Raw genomic sequence first — 24574 nt, forward strand, 5'->3', positions numbered from 1 at the left:
CGCTTGGGGCAGGGAATTCCAGAATCCCAGGTACCAGGGTGGGGTCTGGTGGGGTCTGAAGGGGTCCAGTGAGAGCACCACATGCAAGCATCGCGTTGGGCCTGCTGACTACTCTTCTCTTGGAGAGACATGTGGCCAGAAGGGAGCCAGAGCAGGGTCCTTAGAAACACAGGTCCAAAGCAAGGCCCTCTTCAGCAGGTTTAAGTTAGCCCCAAGCTGGGAAAAGGCAGTGGTCCTCGAGAGAGAAAGGGGGCACAGCAAAAGAAAAATTAAGGTTTGGACCAATTTAAAAATTAAGTGGCTAAGGTCTAGTCCCTGTTCTAGCTCTAGATATCTGAATGACCTGAACCTCACTGGGGCTCAGTTTCCCCTTCTATAAAAGAAAGTGAGTAGAGGGCAAATTAGATGGTCTCTGCTAAGGTGCAATTCAAGTCAAAGCTCCCCCGGCTCCACACGGGAGGAAAGGACCTGCAGCTCACAGCCCTACAGATGCAATAGAGCAAAATACGGAACAAGAGGAGCCAACTGAACTGCCAGCACTCAAAACTGCTGGGCTGGGCAGTGTGTGTGTGTCACCTGCACAGGATTTCTCTGGAATGGGACAAGGGCAGGCCTGTCCAGAGAGCCTGCAGCTTAGAGGGGTGAATGATGAGCACAGAAGAGCCAGCACGATCTTCTAGCAGCCACACACACACCACACACACACACACACACACACACACACACACGGACCTCGCCCAGACTTTGTAAGTGAAAATGTATTTCCTGATCGAGCGCAGGAAGACAGGCCCCCTGGGAAACTCTCTGTCTCTCATCTCACACATTTCTTGATGGCACGCAATTAGTGGATCACCTTAGCAGAGCAAGAGCGAAGGTGCTTTCACACTGCTTGGCTCTGCCCCAAGAGGCTCCCGGGTGAGCCTACAGAAGTGTTAGCAGCATTCTCTCCATCCTCATCCTCTTGTAGCTTCCTGAGCTCAGATAAAAGGGTCTTTATACCTAGAAACCAACAACAGGCTCTGCTAGGTGGCTGCTGCTAAGTCTAGTGTAAACCAAAAGAGTCAGGATTGACTCATAATCTGAGAGCTCATTTTCATCTAGAGAGATGGAAAACTCCCCTGAGGGGCGGGGGGAGTAAAAATAGTCTTCCTTTAATTTGGCCAATGAGGATATACCCACTCACTTTTCCCACCCTGTCATGTCATAGGACACAATGGCTTCCAAAGGGCTCCCACCCCACTCTAGTGACGCAGGTTCCTGTGCATGTACAGCTGTCCTATGTCTGTCCAGCCTCCTCCAAAGGATAATAAATGCTTATTTTTATTTGCATTTATTCTATGCAGAATTTACTCCCGGGCCATAAGTTTTTGTTTCTTCAGTTTCTCTAAGAAGCATGACCAGGAACACAAACAGAGATGTGTGTTCACCAGGCCTAGTCTGTATTTAGTTCAAACACTGTGTCACTTACGCAATGTTATGTGACCCAAGGGACCAAAAGTTTCCCCTTGTGACATGGCCAAACCACCAACACCTTATGACAGGTGCAGGGTGGGAGATTACCAAGTTTACATTAGAGTCACTGCAGTTGGTGCCTTGTCCTCTGAGCAAGGTGAGGCCCTTGAGACGGGGTAGGCGCTGGAGGGAATGCAGACCCCCCCTTCCCCGCCTCAATGAGAACAGCACTGCTTTTATTTCTTTATCTCTCAGGCTAAAACATATTAAAAATTGCTTAGAAATTATGACCCCACGAGTCCCCTGATAAGATCACCTGTGGGAAGACTAAGATCAGTCAAGTATCAGCCATCAGCACCACGAAAGAAGGGCTGTCTGCCAGGAGAGGTAAGTTTTGAAGAGGGAACACACACACACAGGGTGGGCAAGGGGCAGCAAGGCACCAATATCATTAGGTAGGTTGTTTCTTCAGTGGAGGTTTCACTAGGCTAGATGCTGGAAAAAACTTCCACACGGTCCATGAAGAAGAAAAGAGGAAAATCATCATTGACTCTCTCAGGGAAGAACATGAGATATGCTGACCCCAAGCTCAAATATGCCATATGTTCTCATAACTCATATCCTATAATAACAAATAGTGGGTTGAAATCACCATGGCCATTATTTATAAAGATGAAAATAACTGGCAAAACACAGATTGTTGTTACACAGAATCAGATGTACCTTAAGTCAGTGTTCCTCACATGATAGCTCTTCATTAGAATCTGATAGAAATAAAGATTCTGTAGAAATACACAGGTACAGGAGTGGGCTGAGGTAACCTCCGAAAATGGTTCTCTACTGCTGGACCCAGAAAACCCTACAAAATCATACAAGTCAAGAGGTTCAAATCTTCGTGTTCACTTTAAGAACACACGTCAAACAGCCCAGGCCATCAAGGGTATGCATATCCGAAAAGCCACCACATATCAGAAAGATGTCACTTTGCAGAAGCAGTGTGTGCCATTCCGTCACTACAATGATGGAGTTGGTAGGTGCACAGGCCAAACAGTGGGGCTGGACACAGGTCAGTGGCCCAAGAAGAGTGCTGGATTTTTACCGCACATGCTTAAAAATGCAGAGAGTAATGCTGAACTTAAGGGTTTAGATGTAGATTCTCTGGTCATTGAGCACATCCAGGTGAGCAAAGCCCCCAAGATGCGACGTAGAACTTACAGGGCTCATGGCCGGATTAACCCATACATGAGCCACATCGAGATGATTCTTACTGAAGAAGAGCAGATTGTTCCTAAACCAGAAGAGGAGGTTGCACAGAAGAAAATGATATCCCAGAAGAAACTGAAGAAACAAAAACTTATGGCCCGGAAGTGAATTCTGCATAGAATAAATGCAAATAAAAATAAAAACAACAACAAAAAGAAATATACAGATACGGAAATATGTCCAGGGTATTCTGTTAAGCAGAGAAAGTTCCTAACAAAAGAAGATGCATATATGCACAAATACATATGTATAAAATATTACAAAGTATAAACATTTCTGAGCGAAAAGATTGCATTTTTTTCTTTTTTAACTGTAGTTTCTGATTTTTTTTTTCTGCAATGAAAAATATATTACATATGTGGGGTTCTTTTAAGTTAAAAAGTATAGGGGTTCCTGGGTGGCTCATTTGGTTAAGCACCTGCCTTGGGCTCGGTTCATGACCCCAGGGTCCTGGGATCCAGCCCCATGTATGGCTCCCTGCTCCACAGGAGTTGATTCCCACCCCCCTCCCTCTGCTTCTACCCCCTCTCTGCTTGTCCTCACTCTCTGTCTCTTAAATAAATCAATAAAATCTTAAAAAAAAAAAAAAAAAAGATACAGCACAGTCAGCCTAGAGAGGGGAGGAGAGGCCTTTCTCAGGATGGGGGGCAGCAGAACCCTTCTAATGCCAAGCACCCTGCTCCCCAGCACAGCCTGTACTGCACCTCTGCTGCCCCCGTGCGGTTTGGGGAAGACCTGGCACCCAGAGCCTAAGGAGGAAACCTGAACCAGACTCCAAGGCTATCTTGGACAAATTCTTCTTTCCCCTTTCACCACTTCATGGTGCGCATTTGTCCCACTCATGAACATGGGGCATGGGGCTTCTGCAGCAGCACGTGCCAAGGTGGGCATTCAGGATGCTAACAAGATGGATACAGACTCTGGCAAGGGTTCAGGACCCAGAGATCCACCATGGCAGGAGAGAAGGTGGAGGTAAGATGGGGCCCAGCCTCCAGAGTCGAATATCCACAGGCAACCATGAAACCAGAATCCTAAGGCGGTACTGGAAACTGTCTCCTTTGCCGCAGAGGCTTGAGGTGCGAGCACACGGAGCTGGTAGTTTCACTTATTTCTGCCACCTGTCTGTGGAGCACCTCAGGTGACCGCCCTCGGCCTGCTATTTGAGCATAGACATTCCCAGAAATGCAGAGGGAAGCCCAGTGGGCTTGTCCAGTGTTCCCAACGACGGTAGTTTTAACTTATGAGTAGGAAAGTCTGCTGCCTGGGAATCAAACCGTGAAGATGGGAGCCAAATTTAATGTTATTATCAAATGACAGGCAAGTGGACTTAACCTTAATAACTGCAAAATCATTATTAAGCATTAACGCTAAGCCTTAAATGAACAAGTAATATTTTTCTTATCTAAAAATCTATTCTTCTCTACTTGAATTGTCAGCTCTATAACAACTAAGGGCGACAGGATCCCTTGACTAATGAACATTTTAATTTTTACAGTATAAGTAGGCACGCGCGCGCACACACACACACACACACACACACATATTCTGGATTAAATTCCCCACCCTTTAACCCTGTATCTTAACTCTTTTTTCCTAACTCTATGCCTCAACCTCTCTTGCATATGATGCAGGATAACGTTCATTATGCTTCTCCTATTCTAAGGCTGCAGAGCCAGACGGCCCGCATGACCTTGGGCAAACCACCTACCATTCTGAGTCTCAGTGATCTCCTCTATAGAATGAGGATATTAATAGGACCTCTTCCTAAGGGCTGTTGGAAGGTTAAATGAGTTAATATCTGTGATGTGCTGAAAACAGTACCTGGCAAGAAAGTGCTAGAAGAGCCCATTAACTCACTCGGTCCCATAGTTATTTTTAAAAGTAGCCTTGAAATGTAATTAATTAATTTTTATAAAGAGTAATTTAAAAAACAAACCTGGTTTCTTCTTTTCTTCTCACTAATAGCCACCATTTGTTACCAAAGTTGGGTGACGATGAAGTGGCCAGTCCCTCCCTGCCCACCTCTAAAGTTGAGTGTCATTTTCAGGAGAATCAAACTTATCAGCCTTATTCTCCAAGCTTTCTCCCATCTATTTGAGGAAAAGTAAAGAGAACACACATGCGTGTATGAGTGTGTGTACAAGGGCATGTGTGTGTAAGGTAAGTGGATCACAGTCGCCCAGAGCCCCTGGGCACAACTATACTTTCAGTGTGGTCTCTTCCACTTCCCTCCTGCTCTGGTCCTGGACCTGCCCCCTCTTGTCCCCACCTTCCATCAGGCAGTTTGAGCAGCATCTCACTCTAGCGACACTCACCTGTTGGTGTTCTCCAGAACCTCTACTTTCTTCCGAAGCTCCAAGTTCTCCGTTGAACAAGACTCCACCCTATAGGGGAGTGAGAAAGAAGAAAATTTGTTGTATTTTGAGCAAATGCCAAGCTGGGAGCTAGAGTGGAGGAAGATGGGGCTCACAGAAGGAGGACTGGGCATCAGCTACTCTAGAGAGGTGAGAGAGAGAGCCTAGCCAGTCTAGGTCAGGAAGAAGGGTAAAAAGACAAAAGAAAAAAAAAAAAAGAGATGAGTAATACATGCCTCAGGTACAGAAAATGAATAGGGATGGGACACAATGTAAAGTCCTCCTAGAGTGTTCCAAACTTGATTCCTCTCACCTTACCCTATTGCTCTCAATGCCCATCATTCACCTCCCTCATACTATAGGAGCCTGGATGCTGCCAGTTGGATTCACGCCCAGAAAGACTAACAGGAGACTTGCTTGGGGCAAGAGGGGAAGACAAAAACCCAGCCCCTCAAGACAAGGAATCCAGCTGCAGGAGCGTGCATGCCCGGAAGAGGCAAGAGAGACCATCTTGACCCTGGAAGCCTACAGCAAATAATGGAACAGAGTGGGACCACTTAATGGAAAATTATCAGTATCGAAACTAGGATGCAGACACCAATTTTCAATAGCAAAGTCAAGAGCCAGCCAGAATGTTCCAGAATGTTCTGTTCTTCTCTGCAGACCCACAGGAAGATTCATTTCTGGACTCCATTTCCATCTTAAGTGATACTCCTTTGTCAGCTGGAGAACTATATTCTAAGGCCAATATGGAAATTGTACTTCAATCATGTTTTTTTAACAGCCCTCCTGAGATTTTGGGCTATTCAGAAGAACAAAAGGTGCCTTCCAGTGTTTTTGTGGGAAGTCACTAGCCAGTGGTGTGAATTATAGTGGCTAGAAAGTAAGTAATGCCAGCCCGACTTTCTGCACTGCCTACGTGCTTTCTCTAGGATGTGAGGGATGTGGCCAAAGGGACTGATTAATCAGCCCTGGTCCTTTCAGCCGAAACAGTGCCTCTCCTCTGAGGAGAGCTCCAGGAATGTGAACGAATGTTAATATTTGCACTTGTTTGAAAGGAGACCTTCAAGGACTTGCTTCCGTTAGAAACGGTGTGGTCCAAATGCCTAAGATTGAGTGTACTTTTTACTTCTGGCCCTATTTATAAAGTCCCCCCCCCGCCCCCAAAAGCCACTAGGTGGCAGGCAGCACACAGCTGATGAACCAACGGGCTCTGATGGTGGCCAGAATGAACTTCACTGGCTTCTCGGGAAAGCAGATGCTTTGCGCACACCCATTTCCCTATGTCTATCACCCAATAAACACACCCAGTTTCGCAGGAGGCTTACTTTTTCTCCAAGCTGTCCATGTATTCTTTCTTCTTTCTTCTACTCTCCTGGGCAGAAATCTGAGATATAAGGGGAGAAAGAGAGATTAACCTCCTGCTCTGTCAGTATGTCAGTTACGAGTAAATGGAAGAGAGGAGTCTGTTGGCGCAGAAATCACCAGAGCTCCCCCTCATTTTCGTGGCCCCTCTTACTTAACCTGCTGGCTCATCTGTGAGTCACTTCTTCTGACCTCCCTGGTTTCAACCAGCCTGTGTTGTCACCAGGTCCCATCAAACTGGGCCCCGTGTGGGAAGCATGGCAGGCCTGAGTCAGAACAGAACATGTGGTTCACAAGCCATCTATGTGGTCTTAGATAAATGATTTCAACTCCATGGGGCTCAGTTGGCTCAACTTAACATATAAACAAAGATAGTTGGGCTCGGTCATACATAACCCTCTACTGCTTCTGTACATGGGCCAAGAGTCAGAACTGAACTCTTTTTCTTCCTTTCCCTGCCACCTCCCTTCTGGTCTGCCTGTGCCTGAGCCATTCCCTGGGGCCTCAGGGCTCTGCTCTGCACTGTAGGGGCCTAGGGCTAAAGAGACTCCTCAATCCAGGCATAGAACAGTAGACAATTTTTTTTTTTAATAAAAAAACCCAGTGAAAAGTTACACCCATACTGCATTTATATTTATTTATAAATTATATACACACCACTAGAAGGAAATAATGTATACATTATAAAACAGAAACTAAAAAGACTAAGATTAAAAAAAATTAATGGGAGTTCTGATGTTTTCCTCTCAGCCCCAAATGGATCCCCTCAGGCACCAAGGAGTATGCACACCCAGTTTGGGATCCACTGACCCAGAGGATGGGTAAAAGGACCAGAGAAACACAGCGATCAGTGTTCCAGTTCCCTGCTGGGGAGCTCTCCATGGCTCCATGGGACGGGCCAGTGTTGGCCACAGGGAAGGGGGCAGTGGGAGCACACAGCCTGGTCATGGTCTCTGCTCCTAGAAGCACCTAGATTTGAAGGGGTCACCTTGTTCTTGATTTTCCTCCGAATTTTCTTCAGAGCCTTCTCCTCTGATTTTGTTAGAGGCAATTTGGTGGGGATGGGATAGCCCTCGGCGATCAGGGTCCTCTTCTCCTCTTCGGTCAGAACCAGTGGGCCTGATCCTTGCAGTTTCTGTGCCGAACAAGGAGCAGTAAAGGGTCAAAGCGGGGCAACTGGGCACACTGAAGAAACTTGCAAACATGAGAGAAAATGATGCTCATCTGCTTTGGGTGAGAAACGAGTAGTTGGAAATGGAAGCAAAGATGGAGAACACTCATGTGTTCTCATGTGTTACACCCAAGGATTATCACTCAAGGGAAAGGGTAAAGAAACCTCCACCCCTCAGTTCTCGGAAAGTACACCACTGGCTAACACATCAAAGGTAAAATTACAGGAGTCATTTCCCACATCTCCGATTGCATGGCCTTGGAGTGATGGCAGATTCACTCGGAGCTCTGTTTGTGAAAGAGTTTCCTTGTTCTCCTGAAAACACAACTTTGCAAGATGCTCGCCTCACACCAAGGGTCACTTCTTTCCCCCACTGACAGCTCAGGGGCCAGGGTTCCCAGAAATACACCTGCAGGTACATCCCATGGAGGTCTCTGGCTTGAGGACAGTCCCGGATTGTTCATCATCAGTGAAGATGAGAACTGTAGCTCATCCCATTCAGCCCATAAAAAAATGATGTGTTTATGTAGTCAAACAAGCTGAGCGCCAACTGTGTATGAGGCCCATGTTAAATGTCATGAAACACTTAAAACAAACTTCCTCTCTCAAGCTATAGCTTGTGATCAAGACTAAGACTGAATTAACACCTATTAAAAGCTGAGGGCAATTACATGCTACTCTGTAATATCAACTCAAGGTGCACTCAAAATCCAGGGAAAGAGACACACGAGTGTGTGTGACAAGCAAAGGCTTAGGGTAGGAGAGGAGAATTGCACTGGGCCTTCTGAAAAGACGGGGATGACTTACATAGAGGAGGGCATTCCACGCAAAAGGCAGTATTCTGAAAAGCACTTAAAGATGCTACTCTGCCTAGAATGTATAAGAAGTTCTTGAAACAGTGAAGAGTCAGGGCACCTAATACAGAGTAGAAGCATTAGGGCTTGATACTAAGAGCCAATTGAGAAACACAACACGCTGTGGAGGTGTGATATTGGGAGGATTTCCTCCGTAAATATGTAGACTGGACTGATTGTAGGAGGACTCACAGATAATAAGGATGAAAGCTATTCTAGTTACCAAAGGGGTAAGGAGTTGAGTTAGAGTTACGGTAATGGTGAAAGAAACAAACATGGTCACAGATCGAGAACTTTGTGAGACACACTGAATTTAAATTGCCAAAAATATATTAATTGAGAGATGGTTCTTACGGAACTCTTAAACATCTCACCTCATTCAAATTTTCTCTATGTGATATAAATTCAATAAGATTGATTATAATTTTATCATTTTTCAGATTTCACAGAAATCAACGAACACCTCAGAACAGTAAAATGTTAATTATCTGTCCCTATTTTTATCTGGGAATAGGTGCCCTTATATACGTGAGGGATGAATGATGACTCATGCTTTCTAACCTGAGTCTCTGGATTAGGAGTTGGATCACAGACAAAAAAAAGTTTAAACTATATTGTTGAGCTTTTGACCTCAAAACATTTAATCTCAAAGTTTAAAGATCATCAAATATTGTTTATTTGAAAAATAAGCTATTTCCTGTTGTAGGCCATAGGACCATCCAAACTGCTGGTAATATTTGTGACATGATTTTGAGGAGGAAGGGAACACAACATTTTTACTATTTGTGCTTCTGGTGATGTCAGAGAAACATAGGCGTAATAACTGGAGGAGGAAAAGGAGGAGAATTGTGTTAGCATGGTAAGGTTATAGGCAAGTCTTAAAAAATGTTCTTTAAGGAGAGCCTGGGCGGCTCAAGGGTTAAGTGTCTGCCTTTGGCTCAGGTCATGATCTTGGGGTCCTGGGATGGAGTCCCGCATTAGGCTCCCCGCAGAGAGCTTGCTTCTCCCTCTGCCTATGCCTCTGCCTCTCTCTCTCTCTCTCTCTCTCTCTCTCTCTGTCTCTCATGAATAAATAAAAAATTTTTTAAAAAGAAAAAAAAAGTTCTTTAAGATGGTTATCACTGGTTTTAGCAATTAAGCCTACAATTGTCTTCCAAGAACAGAAGTCCAGCAGCCTTGAAGAGCACCTATTCCTAGTGAAGCTCCAGGACTGGTGTCTGGAGCTGCAGATGGGGTTCTAGAATACTCACGTGAGGCGCTGTGAGGAGAGGAGAGTTGGACAGGGCAGAGGGGGCCCGTGCCACAGCTCTGGCCGGGCTGTGGGTCTGAGGCAGGCTGAAGGGGTGCAGGCGGGGGTTGGGGCTCAGGCTGCCCTCTGAGTCACTGCTGTGGCTGCTGGGAGGGGTGGGAGGTAAGTGCAGGTGTTCCACGGAGGCTGAGGGAAAGAAAGCGGATGGCATCCATCAGACAGCAACGAAGCAGAACTTGGGGGTGACTCAACAACTGTACATCCACACAGCCCAACTCGGGTCAGCTGAACAAAGAAAGGGATGAGGGTTCTGCATGTGCAGATATGGAAAGATCTCCAACATCTATTACTCAGGGCGGAGGAGGGGGAGCATCCAAGTGCAGACCAGCGTATAAAGTAGCCTTCCTTTGGTATGAAAAAGGAGAGGAGGAGAATACAGACTCATATTTGATTGTCTCTGCATAAAGAAACACTGGGAAATATATAAGATACTGATAAAATCCTCACCTCATGGGAGTTGGTGGGGGGAAATAGAGTAGACGGTGGTAGTGCCGGCACAACTTCTCACTGTGTTCACTTCGTATCATTTATATAGCTTGACTCATAAGCAATGTTCATGTATTAGGTCCTTGAAAAAAAAATCAGCAGAACCTGGGGCCCACGAGGTTTCCCCATGGCTGCTTTGAGAAAAGCTCATTTGTTTCCAAAGGAATGTGCATGGTAGGGCCTGTGGGCAAGATGCCAGGCATTCTTCCTTCTGAAAATACTAAAGCCATCTGTAGATAGGTAGGTAGGCACCGGAAAAGAAATCCGTGTGTGTGTGTGTGTGTGTGTGTGTGTGTGTGTGTGTGTTGGGGGCCTTTCTGCTCCACAGTCCCCTAGCATCTGAAAGCCCACCTCTTGCCTCTCCTCGGGGGGTCCCAGACATGCTGTCTGCTGGACCGTGTGGGCCTCAGTCGGTGTGACCAATCACACATCTCCAGGGCAGCAGCGATGGGCTCCAGAAGGGAGAATTCACTGAGTTCGACCTTTCTGACAAAAGAGCTCTGCTTTCTCTGGTCTCCGTTCTATTCCCACCAAGCCCGAATGCCTTGAGAGCCGGCCACTGCCACCGAGCCAAGGGGCGTAAACTTTGGGTAAGCCTTTCTCCCCACACCCCTCCGGGGCCCCCAGAACAACAGAGCCCTCAGTGGCACAGCTCAGCCAGAGAAGTGCTTGGGGCCACAGAAAAGTTTTGACCTCCTCTTCTAACTAGAGACTGAGAGCCTGCCCGAGGTGCTATGAGTGGGGAGGGCCTTCTGAGGTACCACTGACCTATGAGATACCACCCAGAGCTGCCTTTGGTGGTGACAAGCGGTAACTAGGTGGCTCTCTCTCTCTCTTGAAATACCTGAATATCCAAGGTAACAGGTAATGTGCCTCTCAGCCACCCTTCCTGCCACCCTGCCCACTATTCACAGCAGAGTTCTTCTCTCTTTCTTTTCTCTCTCTCTCTCTAACTATAACCTTCTCTTTCTCTTTTTCTAACATAGTGCCTTGCACTAGATGCTACCCTTTATCTCTGGCAAAGTCTTGCCAGAGAGCTCCCTAGGTTTTTTAGTGTCTCTGGGTACTCTCAAAGCTAAAGAATATTCTAGAATAATCCTGCATCTCCCCACTGCCAACATCCCTGCCGGCAGTCCTGGGGCCTCACATATGTGTCCACCTAGAAAGACTCCTGAGAGTATCAACCAAAGAGTCCAATGACTTAAACGAAGAGGCTGTTGGACCGAGGTGGCTCTAATGCCATGTGGCCTATGTGAGCAAACCAAAATCTACGCCTCTAGATGCATCAAGGTTACCAAATTGAAGCCTAAGGACAACCAATCACAAAGAGCCAACGAGGCTTTACACCTTGGCCAATCAATAATTTCCTGACTTTGCTTTGGCAAAGTAGAAAAGTCTCTCCCTGAGCTTCCCGTTGGTGGAACACTCGTAACCACATCTGCTTTGGCACTTGTCAACGTGAATACATTTTCACTCAAATAAACTCCTAAAACAAAATTTTAATATGTCTCCGCTTATCTTTTAACAATGGTGAAAAAAAAAAAAAACCAACCCAAGAGCAATGTATTAGGGGCTCCCACTGTCTGCCACACTATGCTGTTCAATTCCGGAGAACCAGCCAAGTGTGCCTAGAGCTTACTCGTCCCGTTCACATAGCACCGTCCAAATTAATCTAATATTTTTCTCCTTTCCAGGTAGAAGGTGCTCCACAAAAAAACAGAAATGGCATGACAGGAAAGGTGAGGGAAACTCGAATCCCCTCTTTCCTACTTATTAAGAGCTACTGACCTGGCTCTCGATGGCTCAGTGTCAGATTTCTAAATATCATTTGAAATGCCAGTTTCAGATTACTTAAAAGGTCTGGGAACAACAAGCTACTTTGCCTAGAAGCTCCACTGCATACAAGGATATTGAATTTCCTCCTCTCTGTTTATCTAGGATAACGAGGAAGGACTGCCCGCCACTTACTTTACTGTGGAAATGTTTCTCCTCCAGTGATCCCAGCATCTGAAGCCACTAGGGGCTTCATTGTTATAGTTGGGACACTTTTTTTTTTTTTTTATAAAAAGTTGGGACACTTTCTGAAGCATATTGCAACATAAACTAAAAGACTAATATGTGTAGCTTTCATGAAAATGAAAGGAATTACTTTAGAACAGTATATAAACTGAAAGACACCAATGGAGAACACTCAGTGGAAAGAAATCTTGTCTCTATATATGGATTCTAGTCAACATTGTTCATTTTAAGAAGGTAATAATTTCTTACTGGTAATAAAGGCAAAAACCAACCCTGATTAAATTGTCACAGACAAAACCCTGAATTTGTTTCTAGCGGAATGAAGAAGGTTATGCTTTCATGAGAACTATTCATTTGTAACACCCATAGATTAAGTATACACAGAAGCCTTTTCTATGACAATTGCACAGACGAATTTCTTATTTGTTGACCACACTAATGAACTGCCCTTCTAACCTGTCCCAAAGACATAGATGAAAAGGAAGATGATGGCAGGTCCAAAGGCACAGAATTAAAAGCACAATGCCCCTGCAGGGATGTCTCAGTTAAAAAAAAAAAAAGGCAAAGAAAGCTTCCTTCGACTCTATGACATTTGAGGGTCAGTGTTCAGGATTCCTAATTATGGGCTTTGTTCAAGAACAGGAGGGAGAAGTCAGAAAGAAACGGACACAGAGGGGCACTTGGCTGGCTCAATGGTTGAGCATCTGCCTTCAGCTCAGGCAAGATCCAGGGTCCTGGGATCCAGTCCCACACTGGGCTCCACACGGGGAGCCTGCTTCCCCCTCTGCCTATGTCACTTCCTTTCTTTCTTTCTTTTTTTTTTTTTTACTTCCTTTCTCTGGATGTCTCTCGTGAATAAATAAATCAAATCTTAAGAAAGAGAGAGAAGGAGAAATAAAAGAGAGCGAGAGAGAGAGAGAGAAGAAGAAAGAAAGAAAGAAAGAAAGAAAGAAAGAAAGAAAGAAAGAAACTGACACAGAGAAGGAAAAGCAAAAAGTGTGACAACTTTGAATATGACATTACTTTGTTCTAAATGGATGGCAAGATGCCCAGTGAGATGCATGAACTAATTATAAATAATGAAGAGTCTCCTTACAACTACTGTCATCTAAAATTAACATTTAAAAACACTGAACGACCAAATTGTGAATTTACAAAGAGTTTAGACTAGAGTTGCTTCAAACAGGCAAGGCAAAGTGCCTCTGTGCATGTTTGTTTATCTGCCTCTACGGATCACCACCGCAGCACAGGGAACCAGGCTTGATTCACACGTTCACACCCAGAAGGGCAGCACTTGCCTTTTGCATCAGCAACCAAGTCATAGCTGACTATGAAGGTTTTGAAAACAAAACAAAACAAAACAAAAAAACCACCTCTGCTAGGAGTAAAAGTAAAACAAAAGATTTAGCATAAAAGCCTGAAGCATAGACACATATTTAGAGAAAAGATTTAAGCATATACATATACGGGAAATTAAAATTTAGCTTTCACAATGTGTCTTTAGAATCAAGGTTTTAAAGAGCAGACTTCTTGCAGAAAGCAAGCTCTAATCCCGACACTTTCTCCCACATTCGCTTTCTCTGTGCCCTGACATCTGGTCACCTGAAGGAAGGCAGGGAGAGAGTAAACAGACCTTCTCTAGGAGAGAAGTTTAGGAACTGATCCACTTCGTGAGGCTCCAGCTTAATCTTAGGAATAATTGTCTGGCACGAGGAATCAACCTGGAGGAAGAATTTCAAACACAGTTTTTAAAACCCAGTAACAAACCTTTAGGGACACCAGGGGAGTTATTTGTCATCAAACTATGTGTCTTCCTGTCCTGGCAGCTCCACATCTCTCCGCTGGCAGAGGCAGGCTCCTTCTTTGACGGGGAGGTGGCTTTGTTCTTGACCTTTCTCTCCCTGCCAAACCCAGCACTACAGCTGATGGAACACTCAGGATGCCAAAGCCAAAAAACCAAGACTCATCTTTCTGTCGTTTCCATGGTCATATAAGGCCTTTTATCATGAAATAGTCTAGTAAATTTGTAAAGGGCCATGGACCTCCACTAGTTTGTCCTATAGCAGGAAGTAAACAAACCCTCCAGGCTTCCTCGGGACCCATTATTAGCATCTAATAATGAAACTTTCAGTGCAGGAAGGATAAAAGCTCTCTGGCCTATGAGTGGAGCAAGGCTGTGACTGATTTTTCTTAGTTACATACTAAAAAAATCAACTGACCTAACATCTCATGGAACAAGGAGACTAATATACACTCCAGGAGCCAGTGCCATGAAAAGATCTAGGCAGAGAATGAGAAACGAATTCTAGAGGGCAGCTGCCAAGGTGCTCTGTCCAGAGTCCCCCATCTTTTCCAAGATGGATTGTAAAGAGCACTAAGCACAAGTACACACCGAAGCTTTGGCGACTCCGCTGCTTCTGGGTGACCTCTTCCTGAACAGGTATGGGTAGATATGACACTTTGCTCAGAGGAGACCTGACTTAGCATCAACAGAGTCAGTGTTTATATATAACCTCTGGACATTGGAAATGCCGGGAGAGAAGGTGAAATAGGCATGTAGGCATGGAATCAAACAAGGAAGAAATGCCCAATTTTGTATGTTTTTCCATGCATAATACAATAAAAGTTGGTTGGTGGGAGATCCCTGAATTGGGTCAGGGCACCTCAACATTGTACTAGGAAAGTAAAACATCACATGGGAAACAACACTTCCATCAGCCCCAGCATGGAAGCCAAGGATCGCATCATCAGTTACTTCCTCTCTTTCCACTGGTCTAAAAGGCAATCCCATGGAGAGTTTGGCGTTTTTTAACTGTGGATATCCATCTATTTATCATAATTTTGTAACAGCAATCATTGGAAAAATAAAATAATCAAAAAATAAAAAATAAAAAAATAAAATCAGACTTGCTACCAATTTTCTGAACATAAACTTCCTATAAAGGAAGTAGTATAATCAATGCTGATCCCAGATCAACATATCCTCACTATACACCTATGTAGGACATACATAGGCAATTATATGTCCTGAAACACATATAGGCACTAGCTCCTTAATAGGTTAAATGCCATATTTGAGAATGAGAATCCATGTCTTTTGAGCCAATGTGTGTGTATAGAAGAAAAGAGAGCATACCCCAGGATTCATTTCCAGAGGGGGTTCCTCCTTTTCACAAGGGGTGGAGATGGCTGTGATGGTCAGAGTGACAGAGGGAACAAGTCCTGGGGGCGGCTCCTCTGTAATCGGCTCTGTCTTGATGGTTGTTGATGGAAAGTCTGTAGACAGGTACCATTTCTCACTTTCCACTTCATCTATGGGAAAAAGACAAGCAGACATATGAATCTGTTCACAGTATCGGACAGAAGTAAAACAAATGACCACTGAACTTGCTCCTCAAAAAATAGCTCCAACAATAAGCTACTGAGAGTAGAATAAGAGGAAATAAAGTAAGCGTGTGAGAGAGGAGATAAATGGATAAAGAAATGAATGGTGAAGTAAGAGTCTATACTTGTGTTCGCTTGAGTGTAAGTAAGTATGCCTACGGAAACCTCGAGAATACACATAAAAGAAAGAAACCTGCCTTTCCTGGTCAGAGCAGGAAGGAGACTAGGTGGATGGGAACAGGACAGGAAGGAGAATCTCAACGTGTGATGTTTTACACTTTTCGGTTTTCAAACCAAGTGAACTGGGTTATCTATTTAAAAATAAATAAGTACATTTTTTTAAAAAGATTTCTTTATTTACTTGAGAGAGAGTGAGAGAGTGGGGGGAGGGGAGAGGCAGAGGGAGAAGGAAAGAGAATCTCAAGCAGACTCCCCGCTAAGCATGGAGCCCTACACAGGCCTGGATCTTAAAAGCCTGAGATCATGATCCGAGCCAAAATCAAGAGTCAGATGCTTAATCAACTGAGCCACCCAGGTGCCCCAATAAGTACATTTAAAATTAAGAAACAGGGGCACCTGGGTGGCTCAGTGGTTGAGCATCTGCCTTTGGCTCAGGACGTAATCCCAGGGTCTTGGGATTGAGTCCTGCATCTAGCTCCCTGTGGGGAGCCTGCTTCACTCTCTATGTCTCTGCCTTTCTCTGTGTCTCTCATGAATAAATACCTAAAATCTTTATTTATAAATAAACCTAAAAATAGATAAATAAACTAATTAATTAATTAGAAAATTAAGAAACAAATGGTGTGTAACCAGAGTCTCAGGAGAGAGGACTGGGGACCATGGTTAGGTGGGCGCTACTCTTCTGTCAGTGGACAGTTATTTGTTCTCTTTCTTTTTTCTTCTCACTCCCTGTTTTTGTACTCTGGCTTCCCTACAACCCCACTTATGCCTTAAGCCTGACCTCGACTTCCAGAACTTGACCGAGCCCTCTGCAAAACTTCAGAGTTTGTAACAAACATCAGCCTTTGCTGAAATGGACCAAAGGTCTAGAGAAAAGGGCTGGATCTTGGCAAGTGTGGATCTTGGCTCACTACTGGTTTTCATGATTATTACTGGGGGTTGTGACAAAGGAATAACAGACAGACGCACCTCTACATTCTTCTAGAAGCTTACGTCCACCTGTTTCTTGCCAAACTACTTCAGAGCTACTAGCAGAACACAGACCTGAAAAGGAGGGAGATGGGCAGGATAGGAAAAGACCAGGAGATTGCAAACAGGTGCAGAACAAGAAAACAGAGATTCCCAAAGTCAGCATTCCTTACCTGGAGCCATGTTTACTGGTGAGACTAAAATAAAGCAAAGATATGTTCCTTGCTTTATGAAAATGTTTAAACACACGTGCACACCCCACATGCTTAGGGAACCCTGTGTACAGAAGAGCAAAGTTGTTCCCATTAGGAAATGATTTTACCCTCAAGAATTGGACTCAAGCTTTCTTAAGAAAAGGTACATGAAGATCGTTTAGAACTGTTAGAGGTGGGGAAAGAGCAGGCACAGAAGCTAAAAACTAAATTTCACAATAATTAAAATTGTGTTTCCTAAACAACTTCCTCAAAAACCAAGAAATCGTTAGATTCGCATTTACAAAGGAAAATGATTCCCCCTTTCCCAAATCCAGTTTATAATTGACTTGATTAATTATCCCAGCCCTGAGTTCTTTCCTAAGGCAAAGTAAAGATGGGCAAGACTTCTGTGGGTTGAAGATGTTTTGCTTTTGGAACTGGTTCTATAAAGCTGCTGAGTGCAATGATGTGATGGGAGAATTTCCATCATTCATGGGGTGCACACCACATCCTGGCCGAGGGGGAAGGGTAGGAAACAAAGGGCCTTTTGATGGCGGCCAGGGGAGAGAGACCACACTGTACTTGACACGGAATTCTGCTGGCCAGATGGGCGCCTGGCTCAACTCAGGGAAGCAAATGGTTGAAGAGCCAATAGACGAGTCTAATACCTCTCTCAAAATAAGCTTAAGAACTAGAAAATTCTATCACCAGCAAGGAAGACACACTCAGGACAGATCTGAGGAGGAGCTGGAGAGATAGAGTACACAGATCACATTTTCTCTATTCAGCCATGACATATGGATGCCTTTGCTTTGTGAAGGCAACACTTGCAGCCTGTCCACACTGCATGGTATTTATCCCTGCCAGAGGCTGGAAGTGAGATAGTAAGATGCAATACTGCCTCAGTGTATTTAAAAATCAACAGTAAGGAGGCATTGTTGAGAAAAGGTCCCACCAGGAAGTTGTGAGATAAGGCCAGATCCCCTGGCCATGCACTTATGACTACTTTAATGAAGCTTAATTCTTGGGGGGAGGGGGAGCGGGGGGGGGGTGCGCAAAAATAAAAACACAAAGCAATACAAAACTATAAGACAAAATGAAGACAGGTAATGCAATCAGTTCTTCCAGTGTAGCTAAGCCAACCTCAAATATAGGTCAAGATAGTTGATATTCTTTTTTTTTTTCTTAAAGATTTCATTTATTTATTCATGACACAGAGAGAGAGAGGCAGAGACATAGGCAGAGAGAGAAGCAGGCTCCATGCAGGAAGCACGATGTGGGATTCGATCCCTGGACCCCAGGATTACGCCCTGAGCCGAAGTCAGACACTCAACCACTGAGATACCCAGGTGTCCTGATAGTTGATATTCTAAATGCTCAGTGTCCTATAAGCCTATTTTAAAATCATATATATATATATATATATATGATTATGTATACATACATACATATAAAATTATGTGTGTATATATATAGATACACATTTATATTTATACTAGATATAATTTATATGATCATATATATACTATATATGTGTATATATATAATCATTACTGTGTCAGGAATGGAGACTGACAAACGATACTTGAATTCTGAAGCAAAACCTCCTCTCTCAAAGATGACTGAACTCTTCCAAGTGAGAAGCCCAAGGAAGTTGCCTGTCTTCCCATGAACTTTGTTGAGGACAAAATACCAGCATTGCCTTTATGCTTCCACTTCAATAAAGTGACTTATTACTCCAACTTAAAGGTGATTTTGTTTAAAGATTTTATTTATTTACTCATGAGATACACACAGAGAGAGGCAGAGACACAGGCAGAGGGAGAAGGAGGCTCCATGCTGGGAGGCTGATGTGGGACTCGATCCCGGGTCTCCAGGATCATGCCCTGGGCCGAAGGCAGATGCTAAACTGCTGAGCCACCCAGGGATCCCCATGATTTTGTGTGTGTGTGTCTGTGTGTGTTTAGAACACAAAGTTTGCTTTAAATATTTTTTGAAGTGAAGGGATACCAACCATACTCCTACTCAATTAAGAGAAACACTTTTACAATCCTGAGGTCTTTTATTCTCTTTACAGTTACCATGCCATGAATTCATAGGGAATGGGTTCCAGCAGTTCAGGCTCCTTTCCACTGGTTCTCACAAAGTGTGCTTCTCTGGTGGGGACCCAAGTACCTTGCTTCAGTTGGACCAAGTACCTTTCTCTTTGGCTTCCTTCTTTTTCTGATCATTTTCTTTCACACACTTCAGGAAGCCATCTCAGCTCTTTGAGTGTTTAATATGCTCAATGTGGACATTAATTCTCTTGGCAAGAATCTTGCCCTTAACTTGTTTGTTTACAACAATGCCAACAGCATGCTGAGTAACATTTAGACTCTTGGGATCCCTGGGTGGTGCAGCGGTTTGGCGCCTGCCTTTGGCCCAGGGCGCGATCCTGGAGACCCGGGATCGAATCCCACATCGGGCTCCCGGTGCATGGAGCCTGCTTCTCCCTCCGCCTGTGTCTCTGCCTCTCTCTCTCTCTCTGTGACTATCATAAAAAAAAAAAAAAAAAATTTAGACTCTTCCAGTTTTGCCATGGTAACATTTGTGGGGCATTCCTTTTTGAATAGTGCCCATTCCCTTGATGTCCACAATATCACCTTTCTTATAGACTCGCATGTATGTGGCCAAAGGAACACCTCCATGTTTTCTAAAAGGCCTAGAGAACATATAGCGGGTACCTCTCCTCTTTCCCTTTGTGTTGGTCCTTTTGGCAAATTACTAAAGGATGGTGGTTCTGGCTGAAAGGTCTCCATGGTCATCAAGCTCAAATACATCAATTTTATTATGAGGAAATTGACATGCAGGTCCAGATCACACAGTGAACAAGCGGCAGATCCATATCTCTGCACTCCTGACCAGTAGTCTTTCCATTAAAAAAACAACTAAAAATGTAAATAAATATTTGTGCACAGATATGCTTATTGTACCATTATTTATAATCACAAAACACTGAAAATAACCAAAACAGTAAAGAACAAAGGCCAGTTGAATGAACTATGATGCATCTACACATGGAACATTTATGTATACAGTAATAGTATATATACAAAGTCTTTTTAATAACACGTCAAAGAAAGATTTATTGTAGAATATTTTTAAAATCCGGATACAAGTTTATATACTATTAATGAAGAAAGTGACAGAAAAAAAGACGGAAAGGAAGTATGTCAAAATAGTAAAAATGGGATCCCTGGGTGGCTCAGTGGTTTAGCACTTGCCTTTGGGCCTGGGCATAGTCCTGGAATCCCGGGATCGAGTCCCGCGTCAGGCTCCTGGCATGGAGCCTGCTTCTCCCTCTGCCTGTGTCTTTGCCTCTCTCTCCCCCCGCCTCTCTCTCTCTCTCTCATGAATATATAAATTAAAAAATCTTTAAAAAAATAGTAAAAATAACTCTGGAGAAGAATTCAGAATACGAATGACTTTTTTTTTCTTTAGATTTTATACTATTTTAAAATTTCTTGTACTGGGAATACACTGTCCCTGGATAATCACACATGGTCATGACCTGCTTCTACCTGCTGTATTTTACAATGCCTTATGATGGTAATTATTAAACAGAAGCCCTGGTTGCTCAAGGGGGTCCCTTTAGAGTCCCTTGACTCAAGAAAAGTCAATGAGTACTTTCATATTCTAAATTGCAGAATTTAGAACATATACATGTTCTAAATTGCATAATTGGCTTCAGGTCTATACTCATCCCTCTATCATGTCCATTGCCATGCAATTTCTCAGTGCCGTCCCGCTGTGGACTAATCCTCACCTTGGATTAGCCACATGACTTGCTTTGGCCAAAAGGATATTAGCTTCCTAACACAGGTAGTGTCTTAAAATGTACTTGTACAACTGGACTTACACAACTTATAATTTTGCTATCCTAATTAAAAGGATGTGCCAGGACAATCCAGTGACCCCAGGAAAAGGAAGGCAGCCATGTAAAACAGATTTTGTCCCCCAATGAGCCTGACCAAGATCAGTCAACTCCCATCCTTAAACATGTGAGTAAATCTGATTGAAACTAGGAAAATCACTCAACTGGGGTATCTAGAGTAGCCAAGCTCTGGCAAGGCAGAGACATATGAACTGTAAGAGCAAATGATTATTGTTAAAGCTAAAGAGTTTGGGGGTGATTTGCGACATAGCAATATAGCTAGCTTATACAATATAGCTGAACGTATATATAGGAAATTAAATCCATTACATCAGAACCCACTGCAACAAAATAGCTGTACCTATTTGCCATAATTCCTCTAAACTATCATTTGTGAACCATACCAATAAATCTGTAGATCAACTGATTAGATCTACCAGTTACATCATAGAAGAAATGACATGATATGAACAAAGTCAGCCAGTACAAAGTTTGGTGCAAATAACATTCCAGTGGCAGTTGACAGTAGAGTTTTCATCCTAAAAACTACTTAAGTGTTGGCTTGTACTCTCTCTCTCACTGGAAATAAATATCAAATCAGAGAAAACAAAAGGACATATGTAACCTATGAGGCAGGGAATTAGCAAAGAGCAGAGTGAAAGGGAGTAAGTAGAACATATATCACAATTTTCCACATACTTATTTTTGTAGTTTTATTTTATTAGAAAAAGATCAGTAATGCCACCCGGGCTCAGAGCTGAATTATCCTCAGATGTTTGAATAAAAACAAGAATCAGTACACTCTACACCCTCTAATTTCTAAAACCCGAAGCTCAGATATGGAGGGGAAAAAACAACTTTTTTTCCTAAATTATGCTTACACGCCTTTTAGGTTTCATTTCAGAAGGAAAACATCACCCAATAGGGTCAGTAGTACATACCGCCAGGCATAAGAACAACCCCCATATCATCTGATTTTATTTATAAACAGCTTCCTGTCAAAGGTCAAACTCAACTGGCACATTTCCTCAGCATCCCCTTTTAGCTATCAGCAACGAAATAAAAACAAGCCAGTGTCTCCTAGTGGTGAGCAAGTCCTTCCCCTCCAAGGACAAAATGGAGCTGCTGTGAGAAATGGGGCTAGACTCTAAATAAGACGACTCACACTGCAGGGTGCACGGGAAGGCTAGGGAAGACAAAATTGAAGCCAACGTGGAAGCAACACCACAGTGCACATCCTCAATCACTTCCATATGCAATGCATAAATAACTTCATCGAATAGATCCTGATTCCTTGGGAAGGAGGGGAGGAGATTAAACTCTAAATTAGCAGGAGCCAGGATCTTTGCAAATATGTTACACACATACTTATATATGTATGTGCACATATGTATATAGTGCATGTGAGTATGTATTCTTAAAAAGAGAAATCACAAAAAAAAAAAAAAGAGAAATCACATGGGGCAAATACCACTTATATGATACATACACCCATATATATCCATTTGCTATTTATACAACAGGACTAACGTGAAAAGGAAATTTTTGTAAAGTATGCCTCATCTAAATCCCTCAGCATTTGATAACTGTTTGCTCTTTGAAATTTTTCAAAGGAGTTGGCAAATCGGGACTGAGTTTTGCTGCAAACAGCTCTTAAAGGAAGAAATGCTACTAAAGCTGAGTTCTGGAGCCTGGGAGAAGGGCAAGGACTCAGCTGAATGTGTCAAAATCCTATTAAACTAGAGCCCACCACATGTTGGAATGGAAGTTAGAGGCCAGTCTGTCCATGGTCCCCTCCCCGAGAGCCTTCACCCTGAAGTAACCTTCGGTCATGAGTGATATGATGAAGTGTGGAAAACAGTAAAAATAGCAAATGCTCCACTGTGAGTGTTTACTATGTGCCAAGTATTGTTCTAAGAGGTTTACATATATTAACTGAATCCTAAGAGCAGCTTTGTAAGGCAGGCAGGCAGGCACTACTGCTACCCACATTTTCTAGACAAGGAATATAAGAGACTAAATAACTCATCCCAAGTTACCCAGCTGGTGTGGGGCAGATCTGGGATTCACAGCTGGTTCTCTTTGCCACTTCAGTATACCGTTTTTCAACAGACCAATGATTAAATAGGTCTCTAGCCAAAAGTGATTTTATTCAGTTCATGTGTTTTAAGACCATAATTAGCCCCTACAAAGGGTGCAATATTGATTCTTGTTGTCTTCTCAGCTTGGTTTATATAGAATTCGAATACAATGCTCCCGAAGATCTGCAGATTAAGATCAATGAATAATAGCTAAAATGTTTTGAGTGTTCGCTACATGCCAGACACGTTCACTACTGTTCTCAATGTTTTTGTAGATCAGATGGACCTCTGTGATCAGCACAATTTCTCTCAGATGCCTCCCTGACTCCGGGTCCTTTCGGTGCCTGTATGGAGAACCTCTTTCCCTTACTCTGGTCATTCCTACTGTGGCCAGCTGGTGCATTATAAATTTAATTCTGCAGTAATCTGCTTAAAGACAATAATATTTATTTAGTGCTTACTAAATGCCTTGCCCTGTTGTGAATATTTAATACACATTAATTCATGTAATCCCTACCACAGCAGTATGAGGTAGGTACTATATCATTATTTTCATTTTAAAGATCAGGTAAGTGAGCAATTTGCCTAAACTCACCCTATTAGTAAGTGGCAGGGTCCAGGGTCAAATCTGAACAATCTGACTCTAGAGATTAGCAAGTGTTCTGCACTCAGCCTCTCAGGTCCTCCTGTAGGATACCATGTTTAGAGTATGAATTAAATACCTATAGAACAAATGGTTGACTTCGAAAGATTTATTTAATACACACAAAAAAAATCTCTCCTGTATACTTCTTTTCCTTAAGCAAAGTTATGTCTCTCATGCATGAATATCCAAAGCAACTTCAATTGCCAGATAGATGTGCACATTGTTTTCTTCTGCTATTCTAACATTGTAATGGTTGGGCAGACAAAGAAGTCATTCATTCTTTTTTTTTTTTTAAAGATTTTTTTTTAAAGGGGGAAGCATCATTATTCTTTTTGCCTATTATAAAAAGAAAGTAAAGGTGATACCAAGAAAGGAGGTGAATAGCAAAAGAGCATCTATCATAAACCCAGGCATCTGACTCAGAGAGGACAAATGCTCCTCTGCTTGTCCAACCCACCTCTGTGGCTCCAGCCCACCCACATCAGAGGACGCAGTTTTATCCTTGCAGATGACTTAGGAACTATCTACCTTTCCTACCCCTGCCTTTCCTACCTTTTCCACCCCCCTTCTATAATGGCTCTGACCAACTGATGTTCTTGTCACCAGCTCAAATGAAATGTGATGAAGATTCAGCTGTTTATTGTCTCTCTGTGACTTTCTGTCCAGTCTCACCTCCTTGGAACATCTCAACATCACGATGTCTTCAACATGTCACACTGCAAACTCAAGTCACCTATGACTCATGTCTACCTTTTACTCTGCATACTGGATCATGGGCTATTCGTGCTACGGGTTTCATCTAATTATTTCAAAACCCATTATTTCTTTGCCATGCATGCTACACACCCTCCCTTTCCTCCCTGTATTACTGATCTATGTCCAGACACACCTTCCATGCCCTGGCATCATCAGCCATGCAACATTATTTTCTTCT

At 43.3% G+C, this 24574-nt stretch overlaps 1 protein-coding gene across 1 annotated transcript in view; it reads right to left on the reverse strand.

The window, feature by feature from the left end:
• Positions 1 to 24574, reverse strand: part of CREB3L2 (cAMP responsive element binding protein 3 like 2) — a 121267-nt gene that overhangs the window by 21037 nt on the left and 75656 nt on the right. Inside the window, exons 3-8 of the mRNA XM_041751584.1 lie at positions 15410 to 15585; positions 13907 to 13994; positions 9710 to 9894; positions 7423 to 7569; positions 6398 to 6456; positions 5031 to 5099 (exon numbers count right to left, since the gene is read on the reverse strand). Coding sequence (XP_041607518.1) covers positions 5031 to 5099; positions 6398 to 6456; positions 7423 to 7569; positions 9710 to 9894; positions 13907 to 13994; positions 15410 to 15585 — 724 coding nt within the window. The remainder of the gene's footprint in view (positions 1 to 5030; positions 5100 to 6397; positions 6457 to 7422; positions 7570 to 9709; positions 9895 to 13906; positions 13995 to 15409; positions 15586 to 24574) is intronic.

This window comes from Vulpes lagopus, chromosome 4, assembly GCF_018345385.1.
Source record: "Vulpes lagopus strain Blue_001 chromosome 4, ASM1834538v1, whole genome shotgun sequence".
Classification (NCBI taxonomy): Eukaryota; Metazoa; Chordata; class Mammalia; order Carnivora; family Canidae; genus Vulpes; species Vulpes lagopus.